Source organism: Scyliorhinus canicula, chromosome 2 (genome assembly GCF_902713615.1).
Source record: "Scyliorhinus canicula chromosome 2, sScyCan1.1, whole genome shotgun sequence".
Taxonomy (NCBI): domain Eukaryota; kingdom Metazoa; phylum Chordata; class Chondrichthyes; order Carcharhiniformes; family Scyliorhinidae; genus Scyliorhinus; species Scyliorhinus canicula.
This window is the reverse complement of record NC_052147.1, coordinates 109,395,949-109,419,393: the sequence shown is the minus strand read 5'-3', so window position 1 is coordinate 109,419,393 and position 23,445 is coordinate 109,395,949. Positions and strand designations below refer to the sequence as shown.

Sequence of the window (23,445 nt, the reverse complement as noted above, 5' to 3'; positions counted from 1 at the left end):
CTTACTGTGCTCACCCTAGTCCAACGCCAGCATCTCCACATCATCCTTCCCCCTGGACGACAAAGGGTTCAGATTTTTCAACTGCCTATGGGCCTGTTAGATTCAACAGCGCAACAGTTTACATTCTCCAATGTATCTGAGAGCCTGGCATGGCAGTAGATGCGCCATTCCTTTTCAGACTTTTTCCAGGTATCGCCGATGTTTTCAACAAAGAGCAGCGGGTTGATGGGGCGAAGTACTCGTGCCATCTCCTGACACCCTGTAGAGTTGCTAGGTTGTACGGAAACAATGATAAAGGGCTAACAGGTTGAACCCGTTTACTGAGAGACTTTAGCAGCTCTTACATGTTGTGTGTCTATATGTGGGAGGAAGAACTCCCACGCTACCAACATGTCATTTACTGTGTACACGGCATTGCCATGTGCACAGGAGCACCCAGTCTACACAGTGAAAAAGATGTTGGATTGGAGCAAACTTTCTCACTGACTGAGTAAAGGGCATTGAGCTGTGTGTGGTTTGGTTTCTCACTTTGGAAATGGATGAGTGTGTCCAGGCTGCAGCTCGGGCCGAATGTCCCCGGCTCCCGCTGCCGACCGGAGCCAGATCCCCGCTGCACCCACGGAACCGGAAGCAAGCTTGCACCAGTTAAAATCATCCCCCGAGCTCAAACCTCAGGTTTGACTTTCTGCCTCAGCGGGAGGAAAGTGTGTCTCGAGGGGCTTCTGCTGACGGAGCCGTTTCCCTCCCCCCGCCATTCTTCACCCGGTCCGGTGTCATGGGCCCCCTGAGCAGGAGCAGGACCCTGAAATTCGGGCTCCCCATGTTGGTGAGTAGGGGAGGAAGGAGAGGGAGCTCAGTGATGGACGAGAGGATGGAGAGAAGGTGGACGAGAGGATGGAGGGGGGTGGTCAAGGGAATGGGGGGGATGGATAAGAAAATGGACGAGAGGAATGGTGCAGGATGGACGAAATGCTGGAGGAAGCTTGGATGAGAGGATGCAGGGGGATGGACGAGAGGATGGAGAGAATGTGGACGAGAGGATGGAGGAGGGATGGACGAGAGGATGGAGGGGGGATGAACAAGAGGATAGAGGGGTGGAAGAGGGGATGGACGAGAGAATGGAGAGGTGGACGAGAGGATGGGGGGGGGGGTGGACGAGAGGATGGGGGGGGGTGGACGAGAGGATGGGGGGGGGGGTGGACGAGAGGATGGGGGGGGGTGGACGAGAGGATGGAGGGGGTGGACAAGAGGATGGAGGGGGGTGGACAAGAGGATGGAGGGGGGGGTGGACAAGAGGATGGAGGGGGGGGGGTGGACAAGAGGATGGAGGGGGGGTGGACAAGAGGATGGAGGGGGGGTGGACAAGAGGATGGAGTGGGGGTGGACAAGAGGATGGAGGGGGGTGGACAAGAGGATGGAGGGCGATGGACACGGGGCGTGGGGAGTAGAGGTGAGAATGGGGTGGGCGTTGAGATGGCGTGGAGGATGGAATGCAGTAGATAGGAGAGGGGCAAGAACAAAGTGAAACAGGATTAAAAAGTCTATGAGGGAAATTGAGAGTTGAAGAAAGTGGGGGTCGGTAAGACAATGAGGAACTTTCCCCAGTAAATTAAAATTGCTTTAACGTTTGGTTCTGCAGCTTTTGCACTGCTTCCTGCTTTAGCCCCTACTGCAAGTTATCTTCAGTCCATATTAGACCAGGGCTTGTACCCCTCTCTCATTCTGAATCTGACTGCCTCCTGCTCATGTTACAGTGCTGAATCCCACTCAGCATTGCAGAGCTTTGGGCAGACCCCATCTGGAGAACTGCATTTCGTTCAGAGCACCAAACTTCAAAAAACACGTTGGCCTTGTTGGGAATATGATGACGAGTCATGAGAACAATAACAGGGCTTAAGGTGTTAAATTGATCAGACAGGTTGCATAAACTTGGCTTGAGCACTATTCTGTTGAGAATTAGGGGTGACCTAATTGAGGGGTTCAAAAATGATGAAGGGACTTGATTGGGTAAACACGAAGGAGCTGTTTTTCCCAATGAGTGAATCCAGAACAAGGTGTTTGCCCTGAGGAATGCCCTTGTTCCTGGCTTCACCACTTTGAGGTATATGGAAAATAACATTTTGTTTGCAAACCTTCCCCCAGTGTTGGTCAGCGAGCAGAAGGGCTGAAATTGACTTGGTTCAAGTTAAGGCGGAGGCAGTGGCCTAGTGGTATTGCCACTGGACTAGTGATCCAGACCCTGAGGTAATGCTCTGGGGATCTGCGTTCAGATCCCACCACAGCAAATGGTGACATTTGAATTGAATAAAAATCTGGAATTAAAAGTTGGTTGTTGTAAAAAGCCATCTTTACCTGGTCTGGTTTACATGCAGGTCCAGATGGACAGCAATGTGCTTGTCTCTTAAATGCCCTCTGAAATGGCCCAGCAAACCACTCAATTCAAAGGCAATTAGGGGTGGGTAATAAATGCTGGCCCAGCCAGCGACATCCAGCGAAATCCAATGAATTTTTAAAAAAGTGAGGGTAGCAGAATTTTGGATGTTTATGGAGGGTGAAATGTGAGGCCAGTCAGGAATGTATTAAAATAGTCAGTGTAGTAAAGGTATGGACATGCATGGAGTTGGAATCACAACAATTTTCAATTTGTAAGACTGAGGGAAGACTAGTAAACTACAGTAGTCCCCCGTTATACCGTGCCCCGCAATACGCGGTTCGCGATATATGGCAGGGGTGCTTATGGACCCCAACTTTTTTCACTCTTTTTGAAACGACACCTTTATAAGCCGGTGAACTTGTTTGTCATTCCGATTAGCCGCGATGATTAGCCCGATTAGCCGCGATAAATAGCCGCGATGATTTGTAATTAAAGCGTATAAATACAAAATGCCTAAGCGCAAGTCTTACACAGTAAAGGAAAAGATAAATTTGATAGACCGTATTAGAAGCGGCGAAACAAAGGCAAAATTATCCAGAGAGACTGGTGTGTCAGAGTCAACCCTCCGTGGGTGGGAGAAAGATGAGGACAGTTTGAGAACTTATGTTGAGACAGTTTCTGAGAGTGAAGGGCTTGCCAGGAAAAAGGCAAGGACCGCTAGTGACATTAACTTGGAGAAGGCTGTGTTCGCCTGGTTTGTCCAGGAACAGTCTTGTAAGTGCTATTTTATGTATTATTGTATATATTTTTGAGTGGTATTTTTTAATAAATTTAAAACTTGAAAGAACTTTGATGTTTTTTATTTAAAACGCCCTTCCATTCTTACATTGTAAGGCTATTACATCCACAATACCTGAAACTACCCTGATAGGTTCACTTGTAATTATTCTTTCCCGCAGCAGAACATTATCTGGCCATGTGTTGCTCTTTCAAAATTTTCGTAGGCTATCCGCGGCTCGGATGCAACGCGGGTGGCTGTCTTGGACCCCAACACTCTCGGTATAACGGGGGACTACTGTACTGACCAATCGGTTATATGTTATGTCAAAGCAATCTTTAATTTAAACACAGAATCAATCACATTAGCAACACAGTAATAGTTTTCCAATTAAGTTAAAATAATTCTTAAATAAAATGAAGAAAAACATTAACTCACTATCTACATCTATCACTGTATATTCCAACTAAGCAGCCCAATACAGTTCAAATGCTTGTAAATAAAGTTAACAATCAGGGTTACTTGCTTAACTTTGGAGAAAGAGAAACCCTTTCAGGAACAACTGAAAATCCTTCTTGTCAGACTCAAATCCTATGGCAAACTGCTTTTCAACTTAAGATCTTATAGTAGACTGCAAAATTACAGACAGATCTGGTTCCTCCCATTAATAACCTCATCCGTATTCAAAAGCAGAAAGCATTCTTCTGTCTCCTTCCACTAAGATGTCTCATGACCTGCTTGGCCAGGACTAAACACAATTCCTCAAATTATCTACAGCCCTGAGAGTCTCCAAAAACATAAACAATATTCCATTAGCGATCGCCATGTTAGCAAGTAAATGGTTAAAATCAATGATTATCTCACCTTTATGACTCCTTAATCACAGCTTTAGCAAACATACTGTCTGTATGTATTTGAACCTAGGGTTTTTAATATCACTACAATAAAACATAATATATAATAATTTCCTACATTCATGGCAGACCAATCACTTTAAGTTCAGCAAATGAGGAGGCTATCTCTTGACTTTGGGTACTTGCATTCGCTAAATAAAGAAAGTAAACTCCACGGCTGCACTTCCTTTTCCTGCTTCCCAATTTACTCTGTTCCTAAACGATCATATAAAATTAAATCCCTTTAAAATGTAAGAAAAATGGAGCACTCTAAACAAACTTCATCTGCAATGCTCTGCGAGATAAACCAGCACCTAGTAAATATTTTACACCTGAAGCTTTTCTTTCTCTCCGATCCACCATTATGGCAGTCGCACAAAAGTGGGGAGCTGAGAAATGGAGCAAAACTGTTGAAAAGGGTGAGATGAAGTGTGGCAGCACAGCTTGTGGGGTAGAGTATCTGAGAGGAATGATGCCGGCTTGGGTTAGGTGAAGCTGAGTGAACGGCGAGGTTAAAAGGATGAAAAATGGGGTGGCACAGTGGTTAGCCCTACTGCCTTGGCACCGAGGACCCAGGTTCAATCCCGGCCCTGGGTCACTATCCGCGTAGAGTGTGCATATTCTTTCCGTGTCTGCGTGGGTCTCACCCCCACAACCCAAAGATGTGTAGCATAGGTAGATTGCCCATGGTAAATTGCCCCTTAATTGGGGAAAAAAGAATTGATTACTCTAAATTTATTTCAAAAAGATAAAAGGATGAGAAAGGCAAATGAGCAGATGTGACACTGGTGTGGGCAGTAGGAATAGGTGACCGTGAATGTAGAGGCATAGGCTCAATCCAACATGCAACAAAGGGGGAAACCAAAGTTAATGAAACACCTTCCAGTCGGCATGTTCACTCAGTACGGTACCCTGGTAGGGAAAAACAAACTCATTTAAACCATTTAACTGTTGAATTTTCTTTCATTGGGGAAACCAGCATTTTTGGCTTCTCTCCTTTATTCCAGTCATCTCACTGGCGAGGAGAAGCCAAATGAATGCTGATGTGGCTTGGTGTTAATAATGTTTGCAACTTTGTTGTGGGCTTGGGAGCTAATCCAGAGATTCATAATCCCAGGAATGAGAGGAAGAGCTTTTTTAAATAGAACCTTTCATGACCTCAAAACATCCCAAAATACTTTGCAGCCGCTGAAGTCCTATTAAACTGCAGCCACCTTCTTAATATAGCAAATGTAGCAACCAATTTGTGCAGAGGAAGATCTCACTGACAGTCCAAAGATGGGCAGGTTAGGTTGATTGGCCATGCTAAATTGTCCCTTCGTGTCCAAAAGATTAGGCTGGGTTAATAGGTTACGGGTTTATGTTTGGTGCATGGACCTAGGTAGAGTGCTCTCTCAGAGAGTCGGTGCAGACTTGATGGGCCGAATGGCCCCTGCCCTGTTGGAATTCTATGAATGCGATGTTGACCAGAGCATCTCTTTTATTCATCCTGTGAAGGAAGTTATGAAGAACCTTCATAAAACACTGGTTCATCCTCAACGGAAGTGCTCTGTCCAATTCTGGGCAATGCACTTCAGGAAGGTTGTGCCGGCTTTCGAGAAGGTGCTGAAAAGATGCATGAGAATGGCTCCATACATGAGGAACTTTAGTTAGATGGATAAATCCAAGAACCTGGGACTGTTTTCCTGAAATAAGATATGGTTGAGAGGAAATTTGATCGAGCTGCTCTAAATCCTGGGGAGTCTAGTCAGGGTATATAGGGAGAAATTGTTCCAATTGGTGTAAGGGTCAAGAACCAAAGGACACTGATTTAAAGTGTTTTGATAGCAGAACATGAGAGAAAGTGTTTTTTATGCCGCAATGTTTAGGTTCTGAATGCAGTGGCTGAGGAAGATTCAGTTGTGACTTTGAAAGGGGAATTGGTTAATTATCTGAATAGAGAGGATTGGCAGGGCTACGGGGAAAGGACCGGAGAGTGGAACATCCTGGAGAGTGGTAGCACGGATACACCACGTTGAATAGCCTCCTCCTGTCTCGTAACTCTTCTGTTGGATTGTAGCTCAATATTGCTGCCATTGTTAACTTCTCATCCTTGTTTAAAATTATTTCATGGTCTTGTCCTGTGAATATCTGCACCATCCTCCAGGCCCCAAACGCGGCATTTCAGCTCGTGCAGGATATGGGGGAGAGGCGAGGCTGTGGAGGGATTTGTAAACGGGCAAAAGAATTTTAAAACTGAGGTCTTGCTGTCCTAGAATACAATGAATCATAGATCAAGGAGCCTTCCCAAACTTGTAGTCAGTTAAATCTGGCACTTTTGACCTTGGGGTCTCGGCCATTGTGCAGGATTTTATCTGGCAAATTGAATCATTGTAAAAGATTTCAGAAAGTACAAGTCTGACTGGTTTTGGAGATAACTCTGGCTGATTAATAGTAGAAATAGTTTCTGAGAAGAGAGACATGTTGCAGAAGCTTTTCACCTTGCACTTATCAGGGCAAACACAAGAATCCCAAATTTCAAATTGTCAACAGGAATTTACACCACAGAAGAGAAAGGCACTGATTGTAAGTCAACCTTGATTGGCCGAGGTGTTGTCATGGAGAAAGCAATGGGTTCTCCAACTCTCAGGTACTTGGGAAAAGGTGCAAGGCTCTGTGCCAACGCCTCAGTCAATCAAAGTCGATTTGCCAACCAATCAGCATCTTTTTTTCTGCAGTATAAATTGTTGCCATTATTTGAAATTTGACATTCTTGCGTTTGTCCTGAGTGCATGATGAAAAGCTTTGACAACGCGTCTCTTTGCAGCTAACTCCTCCTCATCCAGGTGCCTTGCCCATAGGGACGTTGGCAACCATGGATGTCCATTGGGATAGTCCATGATCATGCTTGGCAAGGTACTGCAGCGACTTGCCATTGTCAACTACAGTGCTGGCTGACCAGGAAACTCTCCCACTCCAGCAAAACAACAGAGGGGGGCCATAACCTGCAGACATAAAAGAAAATATTTTTAAATTAATGGAGTAAAATGAATTTAAATAGAGAAAATTAAGCATCAGCTTGAATAAATCCCACAAGGTGGCACAGGGAGAGACAGAACAGAAAGTTGCTCTTTGTTACCACTTGGTGGCCGGAACTGGCAACTGCGCACAGATCTATATATACACACACACACTCTCACATGCTCGCATGCACACACATATATACATACTCTCGCACACACGTATAGACTCACACACCCTCCCACCCGCACATATATGCACGCACACGCATATGTACACGCACACATGCACACCCTCACACATGTTTTCTCACACACGCACACACACACGGATGGACACACGAGCAGTTCCTGAAGTTTTCTATTATCATAGATTGTTACATTAATTAGAAAATTCTCCAAAATCATGATGGGACAGGTGGCATAATGCTTAACATAGGTGGGGATGCAGTTAGAATTGACAAACAAATCTGAATTGTTGACACAGATTTTAAATGGAAGGATGAGAAAGGCATGCATTTTTTAAAGTGTTGCTATCTTAACAAAATATACTTCATTTTTAAACTTTTCCATAACAGCTCCACTAATTGAATGGTATGATATCAGCATCCAGTTAGTTGTTTTACCTCTGCATTGAAGCATAACACGGTAAGTCCATATGCGCCAATGATTCAATTTTCAGCTGGGATCCTAATACAAAAATAAATTGTGGGGAGAAAAGTTCCTGCATTAATAATTCCCTTGAGCATAGGACTTGTAATCATTTAGCAGTTTGCTGGCTGTTTACCAGGATGGTTGGAAAGAGCAGAGGTCATGAGTGAAAAGACGGGCTCTAGTCCTTTTGGGCTTGCACGCTGTTTGGAACTGGGCCTGTGAAAGAGACATGGCCATGGCTCATATTTAGTTGAAACGGTTATGGTTCTGGTGCTGCCTAAATTTCCTTTTCACCTTCGTTCCCACTCACTGGCCTCTCCCATAGCTTTTCGACTAATGAGGGTGGCCGGGTATCAGGAATTTCTGCCACTTCTGTCAAGCATAGCAAACCTCGTCACTGCGCTGGGCCATTAACATTTAAGCACTACATTTCTGGGTATAAAAATTGATTTTGCGTACACATAGAGGGAAGAGCTCCTTTGTTTATTTTTTAGCAAAATTGTAAAGTTGAATATAACAGAACATGCTTCCAATTTTGCTTCACTAAGAAACTTGCTACTCTGAGCTTCGACCTTTTCTGGCAGAGAATTAATTCCAAGCAGGCGGGCTTGCCATTTCCTACAAGCACAAGCAGGAGTAGGCCATGTCACCTCACGAGGCTGCTCTGCCATCATTTATACATTTCATTTAACGATGTCGACTAAAGTCCAACAGTCACTTCATATTAGAGGCCATTGAGAGTGTCGAACTGAATAACAAGAACATTCTTCCAAGTGTTAAAATATGTTACGCCCCAGGTTGACTTAATGCACAAAAGAAGTCACGAGTCTGGTGATAAAATGATGGTATCTGGTCTGGAATCTAATTGTAGTATCTTAATCTGTAATAACTGTTTCAGTGGTGTGAATAAAATATCCTTGGACAACTGAAAGCAACCTGGTTTCCACACACAGTTGCACTCTGCAATTGCAAGAAGTTTCAAAGCTCCTTTTAAATTTAAAATCCAAAAAATTATTAAATTGGCATTAAAATTCACAGCACAGAAATTAACTGCCGATTGTTTGATAAACGTACAGTAATGGCATCCGTCACTAACGTTCTTGTGTGTATGTTATTGCTTATCAACGTCATGATGCGCAATCCAATGTTGGATACTGTGCTGGCAGATCCTGTTGGCTACAAATAAAATAATTGTGCTTCCATCCATGAAATAGAAAAAAGTTTGCTGTCATGAGAAATCTACCGTATAACTTGCATGATGGGTGAGATGGAAGAAGTGTGAAGAGGTCAACAGAGCACCTGGGACCTTGCTCAATGTGAGGGCCAACACCCACTGTTTCCTTAACCAGTGTGATTTTAGGATAGAAATGGGAGCTATGGAACTGTTTAGAATGTGATAGGCTGAATTGGAGTCAGAATGGGAAAGACTGTAGTTTGAAAGAAGGATAGAATAAGAACAATTAAAAAAAAAATGAAACCTCCTTAGCAACAATTTTCTAAGTGTAGGAATGCGAATCCATACTTTAAATTTATGGAAAGTTTTGACACAGGAGAAAGCCATTCAACCCATTGTGTCCTTGCCAGTCACTAATCCCACCATCCTGCTAAAGACTCGTAGGCCCTGCAGGTCATGGCTCTTCAAGTAGTTATCCAAGTACTCCTTAAATGTGGTAAGGGTTCCATCGCTTACAACACTTTCAAACAGTGAGTTCTGGGTCCCTACCATTTTATGCATGGAAAAAATGCTTCTTCATTTCCCTCTAATCCATCAACCGGTTACTTTAATTCTGTGTCCCCTGGTCAGCGAAGGTAAATAAGTCGTCCCTATTTACTCTAGGATCCTCATCATTTTTATACACTTCAGTTAAGTTATTCCCTCAGCCTTCCCTGTTTCAAGGGAAACAAGCCCAGCCTATCCAATCTTTCCTCATAGCTAAAATATTCCAGTGCTGCCAACATCTTGCTAAATTCCCTCTGTACACTCTCTATTGCGACCATGCCTTTTCTGTAATGTGATCAGAACTATGCTCCATGGTCAAGCTGTGATGTAACAAGTTCTATGTACAGTGCGAACATAACCTCCCTGTTCTGATATTCTCTGCCTTGGCTAATATAAGAAAACATACCCTATGCTGCCTTAAACAAACCTTGTTGGGCTTTATCAAAGTCTTTCCAAGGCCCATGTAGACACACTGTCCACATACTGCCCATAAAATGTCTCCTGAATGCAGTTCAGGAATCCTATGCCCTCTGTATCTTTTACACTAACTGTATCTCAGTTATTAGGATAATTGGAATTCCCCCATTTGTCCGTCCTTATTGTTCTTGCATGTGTCGGAAACCTGCTCACAAATTTACACTTCTATCTTCCACGGGAGATTGGAGGTCGATAGTGTGCTCACAGCAATGCCATTTTCCTCTTTTTTTTTTGTTCCTTTCAAACATAGATCCCTGTAATATACGATCATTTGATGATCCCTGTAATATACAGTCACTTGCCATGTAATTGTTTCATTAATCGATATTGTCACTCCACCTCAATTTTTATCCCCTTCTCTAGATCATCTTAAAACCATGTAACAGGAATCTTAAGTTGCCGTTCCTGCCTCCCTCTAAACCATGTTTCCGTAATTACTAAAAAAAATTATACTTCCATTTATCAGCACATTCAATCCTCAGCTCAACTGCTTTATTCACTATATTCATCGCATTTAAGAATATACCGTTAGACACAAACTCAATTTTTACCTATTTTTCTATCTTTGTTTGCTCTGCTTTCCAAAGTCTTGCTAATTTTCTGCTTACCAGTTCCAGCTCTGTTATTCTCCCTCATTAATCTATGCTCAGCCTCCCATTCTCCCTGCTGAGATTGTTTTAACCGTCCCTAATAGCAAAGCTGCCCATGAGAATATTAGTCCTGGCTATGTTGTGACGCAACCCGCCCAGCCGGCGCAGTACCCACCTTCATCAAAAAGGCTCGCAATGCCCCAAGAATCTAAAGCCATTCCTTTTGCATCATCTTTGCAGCTGCATGTTCAACGCTCTCCTATCCTCACTCATGCATGGCACCGGGAGCATGGTTCTCCCTATCTGACAGTCACCCGGACCCCTTTTCCCCTGAAACATGCTGTCCACAAATAACTGCTCCTTGCTGATGGACCACAATGATGTCAGCTGTTGCTCAAGCTCCAAAACATAGAGCTTGAGCTCTTTCAGCTGGCAACACTTCCAGCCCATGTGGGTGGCTGGGACATGGAAGGTGTCCTGGAGTTCCCACATGGGACAGGATGGGCACTCCATTGGTCTAAGGTCTCTTACCTTACTCTTATTTATTTGATTAACTCATTTAACAGATGTAATCAAAATACTTGTATACTTATGTTTTACTTACAAATTAGCCACCTGTGTTCCTCAAGTAAAACTGCATTGCTCAGTTGTCTAATTATAGTTTTCAATCTATTGATAACCTTCAAGCTATTTATTTTGGTATACATTTTATTGCTGGTGGGTAATTTAGATCAAATGCCTAACTCCACCACCTAAAGCAGAGGGACTGAGGCGAACTGTACTGTCCTTTTCCTTCTCTTATTAAGGTCAGCTAGTTCACACTACATCAGGAATTAAACCTGGGGTTATCAGGTCTGTATGTAGCTTAGTGCAACGGATAGGCCTATGCTAACTAGACTTATAAAGCAGCATTATAATGAACATTTATTTGAAGGGACAAACTTCAAACTTGGTCTTACTTGAAGATCATTTCAGAAATGCCCCAACCTGTTCCCCAGTGGGTAGATGGGGCTCAGAGGTGCTTTGCTGAATGCAGTGAGCGCCTGATTTCATTCATGTTCACTTACCTCTGAATATTTTCAGTGGCTTGCTTTCTCCCTTTAGATAGCAAATGGGAAAGGGAAACAAAATCCATGTAATGGAAGCGTGGAACAGCTGAAAGAACTAGAAACAATTCAAGAGAAGCAAAGGGCAGCATTGTGGATAGCGCAATTGCTTCACAGCTCCAGGGTCCCAGGTTCGATTCCGGCTTGGGTCTCTGTCTGTGCGGAGTCTGCACATCCTCTCCGTGTGTGCGTGGGTTTCCTCCGGGTGCTCCGGTTTCCTCCCACAGTCCAAAGATGTGCAGGTTAGGTGGATTGGCCATGATAAATTGCCCTTAGTGTCCAAAAATTGCCCTTGGTGTTAGGTGGGGTTGCTGGGTTATGGGGATAGGGTGGAGGTGCTGACCTTGGGTAGGGTGCTCTTTCCAAGAGCCGGTGCAGACTCGATGGGCCGAATGGCCTCCTTCTGCACTGTAGATTCTATGATTCTATGTTTTCTAAGGGAGATGGGTATGCAAAAAGTGAATCTTTGGTGGCCACACGTTGCAAGCACCAGCCAACCTGCGGGAGTGGTTTGACAATTGTTAATGTTGATAATCTTGTAGTTTGATGTCTTCCTAACATTCAATCTGGGCTCCTGTCTTGTAATTATCCCCAGGTATTGATTGTTCTATATATTACAGCTCAGTGATTTTCAAGTGTTAAACTTTGTACTGTGCTGAATCTCCAGAATATTTTCATTTAATCACGGAGATGAACACTGTTGAGAAACTGGATGCACATTGATAGAGCTGGTAGCTATTGCAAAAGACAGTTTGTGTTCAGAAGCAGTTTTGAATTTTTTACTTTTCACTGTAAGCCACAATGTGAACGTTTTAAGGGATATAAATTCTATTCTACCTTTGACATTGGCTTTACCTTGCAGTCAGTAAAGTTGGGAGTCGTCAGGTCAGCCCAATTGTACATTGTAAATCTTATACCACAGTATTTCCTCTCCTGAGCCACTGCAAATTGTATTGGTGATAAAAATGAAAGCAGCAGTCAGCACTTCTACTTATCGCCCTTCCGTATTTTGATAATTGCTTTGTTACTTTTATCGGCTTTTTTCTTCCCTGTTCCCTGAGCCCCACACATCTTATAACTGATTTTCAATCAGACTCCTGACAATGCTGTTCAGCATTTGTGAACAACTTTTCTCATGATTTTTCCATTGAAGTTTCCTGAATGTGTGTCCAAGATTGACAATTTGGTGGTGAGGACCCCCTTTTGGTTCTTTTTCCTACCTGGAGTGGTTGCCTCATCTACAAAAAAAAAAATCTTTCAACCCTCTTTGTCAAATTGAGTAATTATTGTCGAAAGGGAAAATGCTGGAAAATCTCAGCAAGTCTGGCAGCATCTGTAGGGAGAGAAAAAAGCTAACGTTTCGAGTCTGATGACTCTTTGTCAAAGCTTGAGTAATTATTGTCATGGTAACTTCGTAAAGGCGGTCGACTGAAAGACCTGCTTTAAAAATAACATGGTTGATATGAGTAAGGGCTTTTCAGCATTTTCCTGCTGTATAACATAGAAGGATTCGCTCTGACTATTCCCAACCTTTCCTTCTTTGATACTAAGCTTTCACCCTCACTGCTCCTTGAATCCGGAATCTGACCATTCCTTTCGGCGAATGGTTCACTGGCCTGGTGGGAATTTACTCTGGAGGTTAAATCTAAATGTGAAACAGTTAATGCTTTGCACAAAATAAGAGTGCTCCACTTTCAGGAATCGTGCATTCTCTTAACAATGATAGATTCCGATCCTATCTCTGCTCCTGATGACTGCCATCTTGGACACTATCCCCACTTCATGAAGATAAGTAGGGAAGTTCTCCTGGGTGTCCTGATCTTAACTTAGCCCTTAAATAACATCACTAAGAAAAACAGGCTATCAGCCCTCCTCATATTGCTGCTTGCAAGAGTCCATTGCAGGTATATCCTTCATTGCAGCAGTGAATACAGCATTTTTTAAAATGTCATTTATCAGTAAAATGCAATGGCACATCCTGAAGTTATGCAAGGTACTATATAAATTCATTTTTTCAATCTTGTTATCTTTTCATTTTGTTCCAATATTTCCATTTTTTTGTGACTACAGTTGCAGGGGTTTGGATTAGGTGAAATAATGTCATCTTTTGAAAAAGGCTGCGATTGACAGTGATGGCTGTCACGTACATAGGTACATTACCCGGACTTTGTTGCCAACCCATTCTTCATGTATTTTACATGCCCAGTGACAGCTGTCCTGTTGCTCTGCTTTCATTTTTGGTAGATTGCAAGTTCAGGCCTGATACGGAGAAGGATTTCTTCACACACCTGGAATGGCCTTCTGGAAGGATAAGGAAGTCAGAAAGGAAATAGATACCACGACGGAGGTGATCATAGGTTTTTCAGGAAGGATGGGCTGAATGGTCTGCCTGAATTGGACTTCTTTGTTACCTGTCATTTTTTAATTCTCTAGGCCTGATGAGGTTCTTTTAGTTTTTCACAAGTATCAGGGAGCTTATTAATTGTAGCAACAACTTGGATTGAATTAAGAATGTTGCGTAAAGAAGTATATTGGCATGGAATTGAGGCTTTAATTTAATGTTTTACTTTTTTAAGTTTACTGCATAAGCACGTCTGTTTTAATCACATTGTCCCCAATATGTTAAATCAGTGTCGACACAATCACAATACATGATGCTGGGCAGTGTTTATTATATAATTTAAATGGTGAAAGCTGAGCAAAAAACCCCATTATGAAACGATGGATGAACTAGTAAATGCTTGCTCAGCTTCCCCTCCCTGCCTTTCACAGGAATTTTCCTATCCTATTATCATGGAACGTCCCCGCACATCATGTAATCCTGAGAGACTATGCCGCTGAGTTCCCTTTTTACTTTGAGATAAACTGTTTTGGATGCACAATATTCTGCACAGCTGTGTCTTGCTTTGCAGAGTTCAGCCATGTAGATTGAATATTTTTCTTCCCTTTCTCTGCAGCATACCTAATATTAAAATGCCTGGGATAACCCGACTGTGTATCAAAAGTAGATAAATGTACTTGTGTTTAACACACCAATTGTAGCAGGAGTTAAAACGTCAAAGAGGGTGTTTTGTGCATTTGCTTGCTATCTGAGATAGTGCGGACTGGGCAGAAGTTGAGATCCGTCAGATTGAGGCTGATGAATTTGCTTCAAGCAGCATTCTTTTAATTATTTCATGGGATGTGAGCGTCACTGGCTAGGCCAGCATTTGTTGGCCGTACCTAATTGCCCTCGAGAGGTGGTGGTGAGCCACTGCCTTGAACCGCTACAGTCCATCTGGTGTGGGTACGCCCATGGTGTTGTAAGGAAGGGAGTTCCAGGAGTTTGACCCTGTGACAGTGACGGAATAGGGATATAGTTCCATGTCAGGATGGTGTGTGGCCTGGAGGGGAACTTGCAGATGATGATGATCCCATGTATCTGCTGCCCTTGTTCTCTAGCTGGTAGAGGGTGGGGGATTGACAGGTGCTTTTTGAAGGAGCCTTGATGAGCTGCAGTACATCTTATATATGGTACATGCTGCTGCCACTGTGGGGGATGGGGTACTGATCAAATAGCCGACCTTGTCCTGGATTATGTTGAGCTTCTTGAATTTTGTTGGAGCCTCATTCATCCAGGCAAGTGATGAGTAATTCTATTACACTTCTGACTTGTAGATGCTGAACAGGCTTTGAGGAATCATAAGGTGAGCTACTTACAGCAGAATTCCCAGTCTCTGACCTGCTCTTGCCATCACAGTATTCATATAGTCAGTCCAGTTAAGTTTCTGGTTACTCCCAGGATGTTGAGGGTGGATAGGTTAGTGATGGTAATGCTGTGAATTATCCAGGGGAGGTAGTTGGATTCTCTCTTGTTGGACCTGGTCGTTGCCTGCCACATGTGTGGCATGAATGTTACTTTCCGCTTATCGTTCCAATTCGAAACATTGTCCAGGTATTGCTGAATATAGACATTGATTGAATAAGTGTCTGAGGAGTTGCAAATGGTCCTCAACACTGTGCAATCATCAGCAAAAAACTCCACCTCTGACCTTCTGGTGGAGGCAAGGTAATGTTGTGCAAAGAGTCTCATGGAAGTGTTGTGTGAAATGCTTGGGAGCATTTTCGATCTGTGCGCATTCAGGACCCTGACCTTCCTGTTGCTTGCCATTTTAACAAAAGACCCTGCTCCCATGCCCACATGTCTGTTCTTGGCCTGCTGCAATGTTCCAGTGAAGCTCAACGCAAACAGGAGGAACAACATCTCATCTTCCGGTTAGGCACGCTACAGCCTTCGGTCTCAACATCAAATTCAACAACTTCAGATGATTAACTCTACCCCACCTCGACCCATTTGTTTCCATCCCACTTAATTTTAACTGTCTTTTACCATTTCTTTCTTTCTTGTCTTTCTTAATATATATTAATACCCCCTCCCCCCCATCTTATCCACCTTTCCTTAACCTTTCTCCTCTTTGCTTCCCCCTTCCCCATCTCCCCCCCCCCCCAATCTACAGTTCACCCTCTAATGTTAGTTTCTCTGATGTTAGTTTCCCTGCTGTTTGACCTTTCACATCTTTTGTTCTCTCTGGGGACTGTCAATAGCACTCTTTCCCCTTGGTTTCTGTGGCCATTAGCATCCAGTTTCCCTGGGTTTCTGTGACTTTGACTCATCTTTCATTCTCACTCCACAGTATAAATATTTCCCACTTTCTCTCATCGGACTTGAAACGTTAGCTCTTTTCTCTCCCTACAGATGCTGCCAGACCTGTTGAGATTTTCCAGCATTTTCTCTTTTGTCACAGATATAGGTTGAGAGGCGGTAGGTTTAGAACTGAGAGGAAGAGGAACTACTTCTCACAGAGGGTGGTGAATTTGTGGAACTGGCTGCCCCATAGTGCGGTGGAATCTGAGTCATTAAACAGTTTCAAGAAGGAGATAGATATATTTAAAAAACGGATTAAAGGATATGGGCAACAGGTGGGGCGATGGGTTTGACACCAGGAAGAGATCAGCCATGATCTGATTCAATTCAGCTCGAAGGGCTGAATTTGCCTACTTCTCCTAATTCCTATGTTCTACCATTTAAGATGCAGGTAGAATTTACCTTCAGCATGCAAAGAGTGGCACATTATACACCAGTGTACTGACCTTTAGTCCTTTCATGGCCACATCAACCTGTTACAGATGTGCAAAACCACCAGCAATTTCCCCACATCTGTACAAGATTCTTGCCTTTATGCTTGTGGGAGAACAGGCATGCATACGTTTATCAGCAATGATAGTGTTACTTGACCCGGTGACTAGTTGTGATCCATTTTGTCCATGTTTTTGCAAAACTTGTTAAGGGGTTTATTCTACAAAATGTACTTGGAACATCTCCATCTTGTTCCAATTTTCATTTTTCCCCTCCACTTTCTTCCTCGTGAACTACGTTGTTTTAAAACCCAGTACTAATCACCGGAGTTTGAAATCTGTAAATGTCACTATAAAGAAATGAGCATTGTATCGCACAGAAGAGGGCCACTCAGCCTATTGTACCCATGCTAGTCCTTTGAATGTTGTTCAATCAGTCGGGTGCCCCTGCTCTTGCCCATAGCAATGCAATTTTTAATCTAAATTTGTGTTCTCTGGCTAATGACTTTTCTGCCAATAGGAAGAGTGCCGTCCTATCTACTCTATGAAGTCACCTTTCAATTTTGAACAGGCCTAATAAATTTCCCCCAAACTATCTCTCTCTTCTCTAAGGATGACAACCACATCACTAAACTCCCTACTTCCAAACATTTTTAAGATGAACTGACTTGAATTATTTGCGCCTGATGCCAGATTTATCTTGCTAATCTAAAAAATTTTGGTTTTCTTTTACAGCTGCTTATTGCTGGTGGATCCTTTGGCCTCCGTGAATTTGCGCAAGTTCGCTACGATGTCCAGAAGGTGAAGAGAAAGGTGAGCAATAAAAGAATTTACAGGGAATTCATAGCCTCTGTCCACTGCAAGGCACGTGAATCTGAAACCTGCCATGCATAATGATCAGTGTTAGCAGCTGGAACCTATTCTCCAGCTAACACAGTCTCAACGCTGCAATTTCCATTATTAAATTGATAACATTGTTAATCTTGGAGATGGAAGTAATTTTTGAAGCAGTATTGTACAGTGCTTTTTTAAATGAGTTATAACATTCCTCTTCCCCCTAATTCTGAGCTTCTTAAGCTCGCCACTTTAGTAATTATCTAATGAAATGGAACTGTAGATATAAAACATGTTACCAAATCTACTTTCTTTGCCCTTCCTTCTGACCTCTCCTAAAACTGCCAACTTTTTCTGGTGTTTTATTTAGGTGGCCCTTTATCATGTGTGATCCAGCCAGGGGACTCACTGAGTGTCACAGGCTATTCAGCTATGGAGAGAATCGCGGCTATACATGATGCTCACCTCACCTCTTGTCCCATGCACGTGCATTGTGCGTGATTGCAAGCTGAATTTTCCTATCAAATGCCAATGACTCCTCTCAAGTGGGATTAAGGCTGTCTGTGATTAATTTTTGAGCTTCTTTGCCTTGCAAAGAGGAGAGTAAATTAAACAGGGGGGGAAATACCTTTACTAATCTGAATTTGATTTAGGTAATGGCTTATTGTGAGCGATTGCTGATAGATTGGACAGGTTTGTGTGCATCGCAGCCACCTGATGACGAACAGAGTAGGCTGTTTCTCTCATAGTAGTACATTCTCTAATCCTTAGTTTCATCTTGTCATTGCATTTACAGCAATGACATTGCACGATTTTAGAGGCTGGAGTGAGGGAAACTATTTAATATGGTCTCCTGGTCGAGGCAAGGGCTAGGGGCTATCTTATAAATTCAAGTGGTGCTGATTTCGCTGAGCAGGCTTTAGATTTAATTCTACTTCATCAAGTTTCCAGCAACATGTATACCCTGACTCCAGTGAGGAAGTGTGCAGTCTCTGCACATTGCACATTGTGCTGGTGCATGTCTTTTAGGCAGCAAACCATTTGTGTTCACTGATCTGAAACAAGTTCCAAAGGATGTCTTTGGAAATTAGGTAATCCACTTTCTTGAACCCCACGTTGATAATGTACATCGGCAGTCGTTGGAGGAGCAGACACCAACTGGAAGGCATAGATGACATGGAACACCTCGAACGATGTGAGTTTAAAATAGACCAATGGAAATGCACAATGGTGAACGCTTTTTGGATGTGTTTAAATAATTGCCCTCTTTTCGCTTGGACATCTTAAATAAGTGATGCGCATCAAGACATTTTGAAGTAAGGGGTGCCAGTTGTGTATCATTCTTATATGATTGATGTTTTGTTCTGCATTTGATTTCTGTGAACAGTGCAAAGCAGCAGTCCACTGTGTCATTTGGGTCTTATAATTTGTGTCACTACCTCGATTTTTATTTGCCATCAGTATGAAATGTATGGTTGGTTCAATCAGTGAGCTGTGTTCAGCTCCATTCCTGTATTCACTTCTAAATTTCATTTGCTATGTAATCCACTCTGATATCTTCTGGGGTTTATGGTCTATTAGTATACTTTTCATTGTAGCTGCCCTGACAATTGCAACACTTGAAATTAATTTTGTGGATGCCTTCTAATGCTGTATAAAATGCAAACCATTGAATCACGATCAGTGGATGAATGCTGTCATGGGTGAATTGACAGTTCCAATGACTACCGAATACATAGGAAAAGCTGTATTGGAAAATCTCATGCACCTAATAATACGGAAAGAGTGGGCAGAATTTTCTTCTCCTGCCAACAGCGGAAACCGGGCGGATGGGAGAGCAAAATATGGCGTAATGACAAACGTCAGTTTCGCGCAGGCGAGAACGTTTGAAATTTTGTTAACCTGCCATGAAAGTCAGGAGAAGGTGGGCTGACCTTTCCACTGATCTATGTCGGGAGCCACATGCATCTCGTAAATGCTCATTAAAAGGCCAACTCGCTGGGATTGCATTTTCCATCCAAAATCAAGCACCCTGCCAGCAGATGATAATGAAGGTCTGTTTCCCGAACGTATGTATAGACGAGGTGTGCACCCGGTGAGCTTCATCTCATCAACAACTTTGAGATGTGTCAGGGCCTCTCTCGCCCACCTTTAACAGTTTAGTTGCGTGATTTTGGGTGCTTCTTTCACAGGCCGTGACAAGGCTGGGAACGGGGTACAAGACCAGTGGAAGATAGAGGCAGAATCTGGTGGGTGTGGTGGGAGGTGGCAATGAACAGAGTGGAGTAGTGAAAGACTGTCCAGAGGCACGAGTTATAAAGTTGGCCAAGGAAGAGTCAGACTGTCCTGGAGCTGAGGCCATGCTGCTCAAGGCATATTGAGCAGACTCTCCTGGGGTTGTGCTGGCCTTGTTGGAAGACAATGCATGGTACACATGTCTTTGTCCTGGTCTTGGGTAAGAAGATTCCTCTTGGGGCAGTGAGGGTCATGCCCAGAGTGTAAAGGGTGTGGTCAGTCACCAAAGGAATTTGGTCCTGGGGGTTAGAGGCAGGTGGCTCAGTTACAAAGAGGGAAGGCATCTGTATCCTATAAATCAGAAGCTGAAAGGTCATGGGGGGGGGGGGGGGGGGGGGTGGGAAGTATTTGGTGGTCTCATAATTGGGGGGTGGGGTTCCTGGAAAATCAGTTCATGTGGCCTTGAGAAGGGAAGGGGTCAGGTCAACAAAGAGCATGAGGGCACCAACAGTAAAGTGTTCGGGGGAGAATATGAATATCAACATGTAATATGATGGACTCGAGGCTAACGAGGAGACTGGATATCGATAAGAGTGGATGCCACAAGAATCGATGGCCATATCTGTTGCACAGTGGCATCATGGGCCCTACAAGCCTCCACATTCCCAGTACTTTGGTCTTTGCATTCAAGGTACCAAGCTTATAGTCACAACACAAGTGCAAGGACTGGGTATCCATAGTTGTTGTAAAGGCCACAGAAGGAGACTTGCAGACTTTTAAAAATATGTATTAATAGACAATGTGATTACCCTTGCCTAATTTGTCATTCTCACAATCTTAGTTCAGCAAGTGTTGTTATGTTTTAGAACTTATGCGTTTAGATTCCAAGTGACACATGCTTTCTAATTCCATTTCCTAATTCAGAGATATCTAGTCAGACAGACCGGTAGAAGACAGTTTGGGTAGAGTCATCTACTATATATTGGAACCCTACCCATTCTCTAGTGTGGTGCGGCATGGTAGCACAGTGGTTAGCACATTTGCTTCACAGCGCCAGGGTCCCAGGTTCAAATCCAGCTTCGGTCACTGTGTGGAGTCTGCACATTCTCCCCGTTGTTGCCGTTTTTACTTGAGTGTTACGCGTTTTATTGGAGTGTATTAACACGCCTCCGTTTAAAGGCCGTGTGCTTAACACTACTACGGCTCTGTGTATGTAATTCTGCTCAGGAGTCGCCAGGTGCCGTATTTAGACACCTCACAAGTACATCAAGGTCAGGTTCAAAGTAATAAATCTGTACACCGATTAGTAAGTTCAAACGATTGATATTTATTATAACAAATATAATAAATACACATGCATACGCTAAAGAGACTAAGTTACTTCTAAACTAAACGACTAAAATACTTATCTAGACAGGAACAGGCAAGGTCAGGGAGCGAGGCCTTCGTCCCGTTCTTGGTCTGCAACTCTCAGGGTCTTAAAATCGTCAGGGTCTAGCAAAGTCTGGATCACGTAGCGATCGTTGTGGTGACACTTACAGTTCGATGGCTGGTGGCTCAACGGCTGGTGATGGAACTGGAGTCAGGATGTGATGTATCAGCAAAGCGATGAAAACAGCAGAGAGCCGGAGCCAAAAACAGACCACCTACTTTTATAGGTCCCCCAAAGTCCGTGCCTCTTCGGGGCGGTTCTCTACCTGCCGTGTATCGATTGGGCCTTCTCCCAATCGATATTTTCCAAATCCCCCAATCTGAGGGTCGCTTCTCGATGGGTGGGGAGGTCTCTATGGTTCTTTGTGATGGATACTATGGTGCCATTCCGTCTGGGCGTCAACTCAAAAGGATCCATTCATACCTAAATGTTTCTATTGTGTGGGCCTGGATCTGGATCACCCCATTACTATGTAAATCGTTGTTGCCATTTACACCGTTGGCTGAGATTCTGCACCTGGCCACAAACTGGTTTCTGTACATGCAGAATGCTAATTAGCCTTCTGCAAACTGCTTGTCCTTGCTAAGACTGTTTTCTCCCTGCAGCCTTAGCAGTTCTCCATTTTGTAGCCCAGTGTCCATCTTAGGTGGCTACACCGTGTCTGTGTGGGTTTCCTCCGGGTGCTCCGGTTTCCTCCCGCAAGTCCCGAAAGACGTGCTGTTAGGTGAATTAGACATTTTGAATTCTCCCTCCATATATCCGAACAGGCGCCAGAGTGTGACTGCGAGAGGATTTTCATTAACTTCATTGCAGTGTTAATGTAAGTCTACTTGTGACAATAATAAAGATTATTATTATTATGCCTTGCAAGACCCGAATCCAGAAAGTCTTATGAGACCAGAATCAATATCCCGTGCAATGCTCTGGGCTTCCTGCTGCCACGATAAAGCTGCTAGGGCCTCAAGTCAATTAATAAGAAGTCAGAGTTTAATTGGTCCTTAGTTTCAATAACTCTGGCTCTAATCTCTTTGTCTACGGTGAGCTAAATCAGGTTAGACATGGTGGTCTAAAATGTTATTGATAGTTTTGGTGCACAGCTGCCAGCTCTGCTTGCTCCAGGAGTGAGCAGGTGCCAGCGTGGGCTGCGCTGCGAGTGCGCAGGCGCCGTGCCAGCGTGGGCTGCGCTGGGAGTACGTGGGCGCCGATGAAGCTTGTGGGTGCCACCTCTGGCTGCACCCTGTTGCATTGGATGCCACAAATAGCACATTTTTACCTTTTCGGCAGTTCAGTCGTGGGAGAAAATATGCCACATAGTCAGACCCAGAGCGCATTTTAAAATTAAAGTAAAACGATGTGTAACTGTCCATAAAAAGTCAATAGAAATATAGTTCAAGTGCCGATATGTGACAGCCATAGGTTTGCACTGGTGGGGCTGGACACAAAATTCCGGGGCTGGCGGCAGGTGGGGATAAAGTACTTCAGGGATTTGTTTCTGGGTGAAAGGTTTGCAGTCCTGGAGGTTCTTGAGGAGACATATCAGTTGCCTAATGGAGACAGGTTCAGTTACCTGTAGGTGAGAGACTTTGTTTGAAAAGAGGTGCCACCCTTTCCGGAGCTGCCACTCGGTGCTGCAAGGCAGGTTGTCTGAGGATGACACTGGGGAGGGGAGTGTGGTGGATATATATGGAGAGCTGATGGATAGGGAGGGCGGTCCTGCGGAGGAGGTCAGACACAAGTGGGAGGAAGAGTTGGGGGCGGAGTTAATGTGGAGGGAAGCCCTGCGGAAAGTGAATGCGCCCTTGTTGAGAGCGAGGTTAAGCCACATCAATTTAATGTGGTGCTCAGCCACGTGACAGTCTTGAGGATGACCTGGTTCTTTTTAGTGGTGGAGTATAGGGTTGGAGGGCTGGCGAACCATGCGCATATGTTTAGGCCTGAGGTTGAGGGGATTTTAAAAAAATATTTTAATTCTCTTTTTTAACATTTTCTCCCAAATTTACACCCACCAACAATAAACAATTAGCAGTAACTAATATAATGTCAATCCCCATATCAACAACAACGATCCCATCCTCCCACCAACCCCCAAAGAACTGCCCGCATGTTAACATAAACAAGTAACAAAAAGGAATTGGGAATCATCTATAGTCACCATTAACACATACAATCCCCCTCCCAAGCCCTCCCCTCACCTAATGTTCGATGTTATCCAGTTCTTGAAAGTGCATAATGAATAAC

The 23,445-nt window shown here is 43.7% G+C and overlaps 1 protein-coding gene across 2 annotated transcripts in view; it reads left to right on the top strand.

Annotated features, from left to right (window-relative positions):
• The first annotated feature begins 618 nt into the window (after positions 1-618).
• Positions 619-23,445, top strand: part of LOC119957046 (cytochrome c oxidase assembly protein COX16 homolog, mitochondrial) — a 54,336-nt gene continuing 31,509 nt past the window's right edge. Inside the window, exons 1-4 of one of the 2 annotated variants that reach the window (XM_038784651.1) lie at positions 646-826; positions 7,623-7,692; positions 13,836-13,938; positions 17,442-17,519. In XM_038784651.1, the coding sequence (XP_038640579.1) occupies positions 13,885-13,938; positions 17,442-17,519 (132 nt within the window). In that variant the 5' untranslated portion in view covers positions 646-826; positions 7,623-7,692; positions 13,836-13,884. Of the gene's footprint in view, positions 827-7,622; positions 7,693-13,835; positions 13,939-17,441; positions 17,520-23,445 lie in introns of both variants that reach the window. The other variant, XM_038784659.1, reaches the window with a different exon arrangement.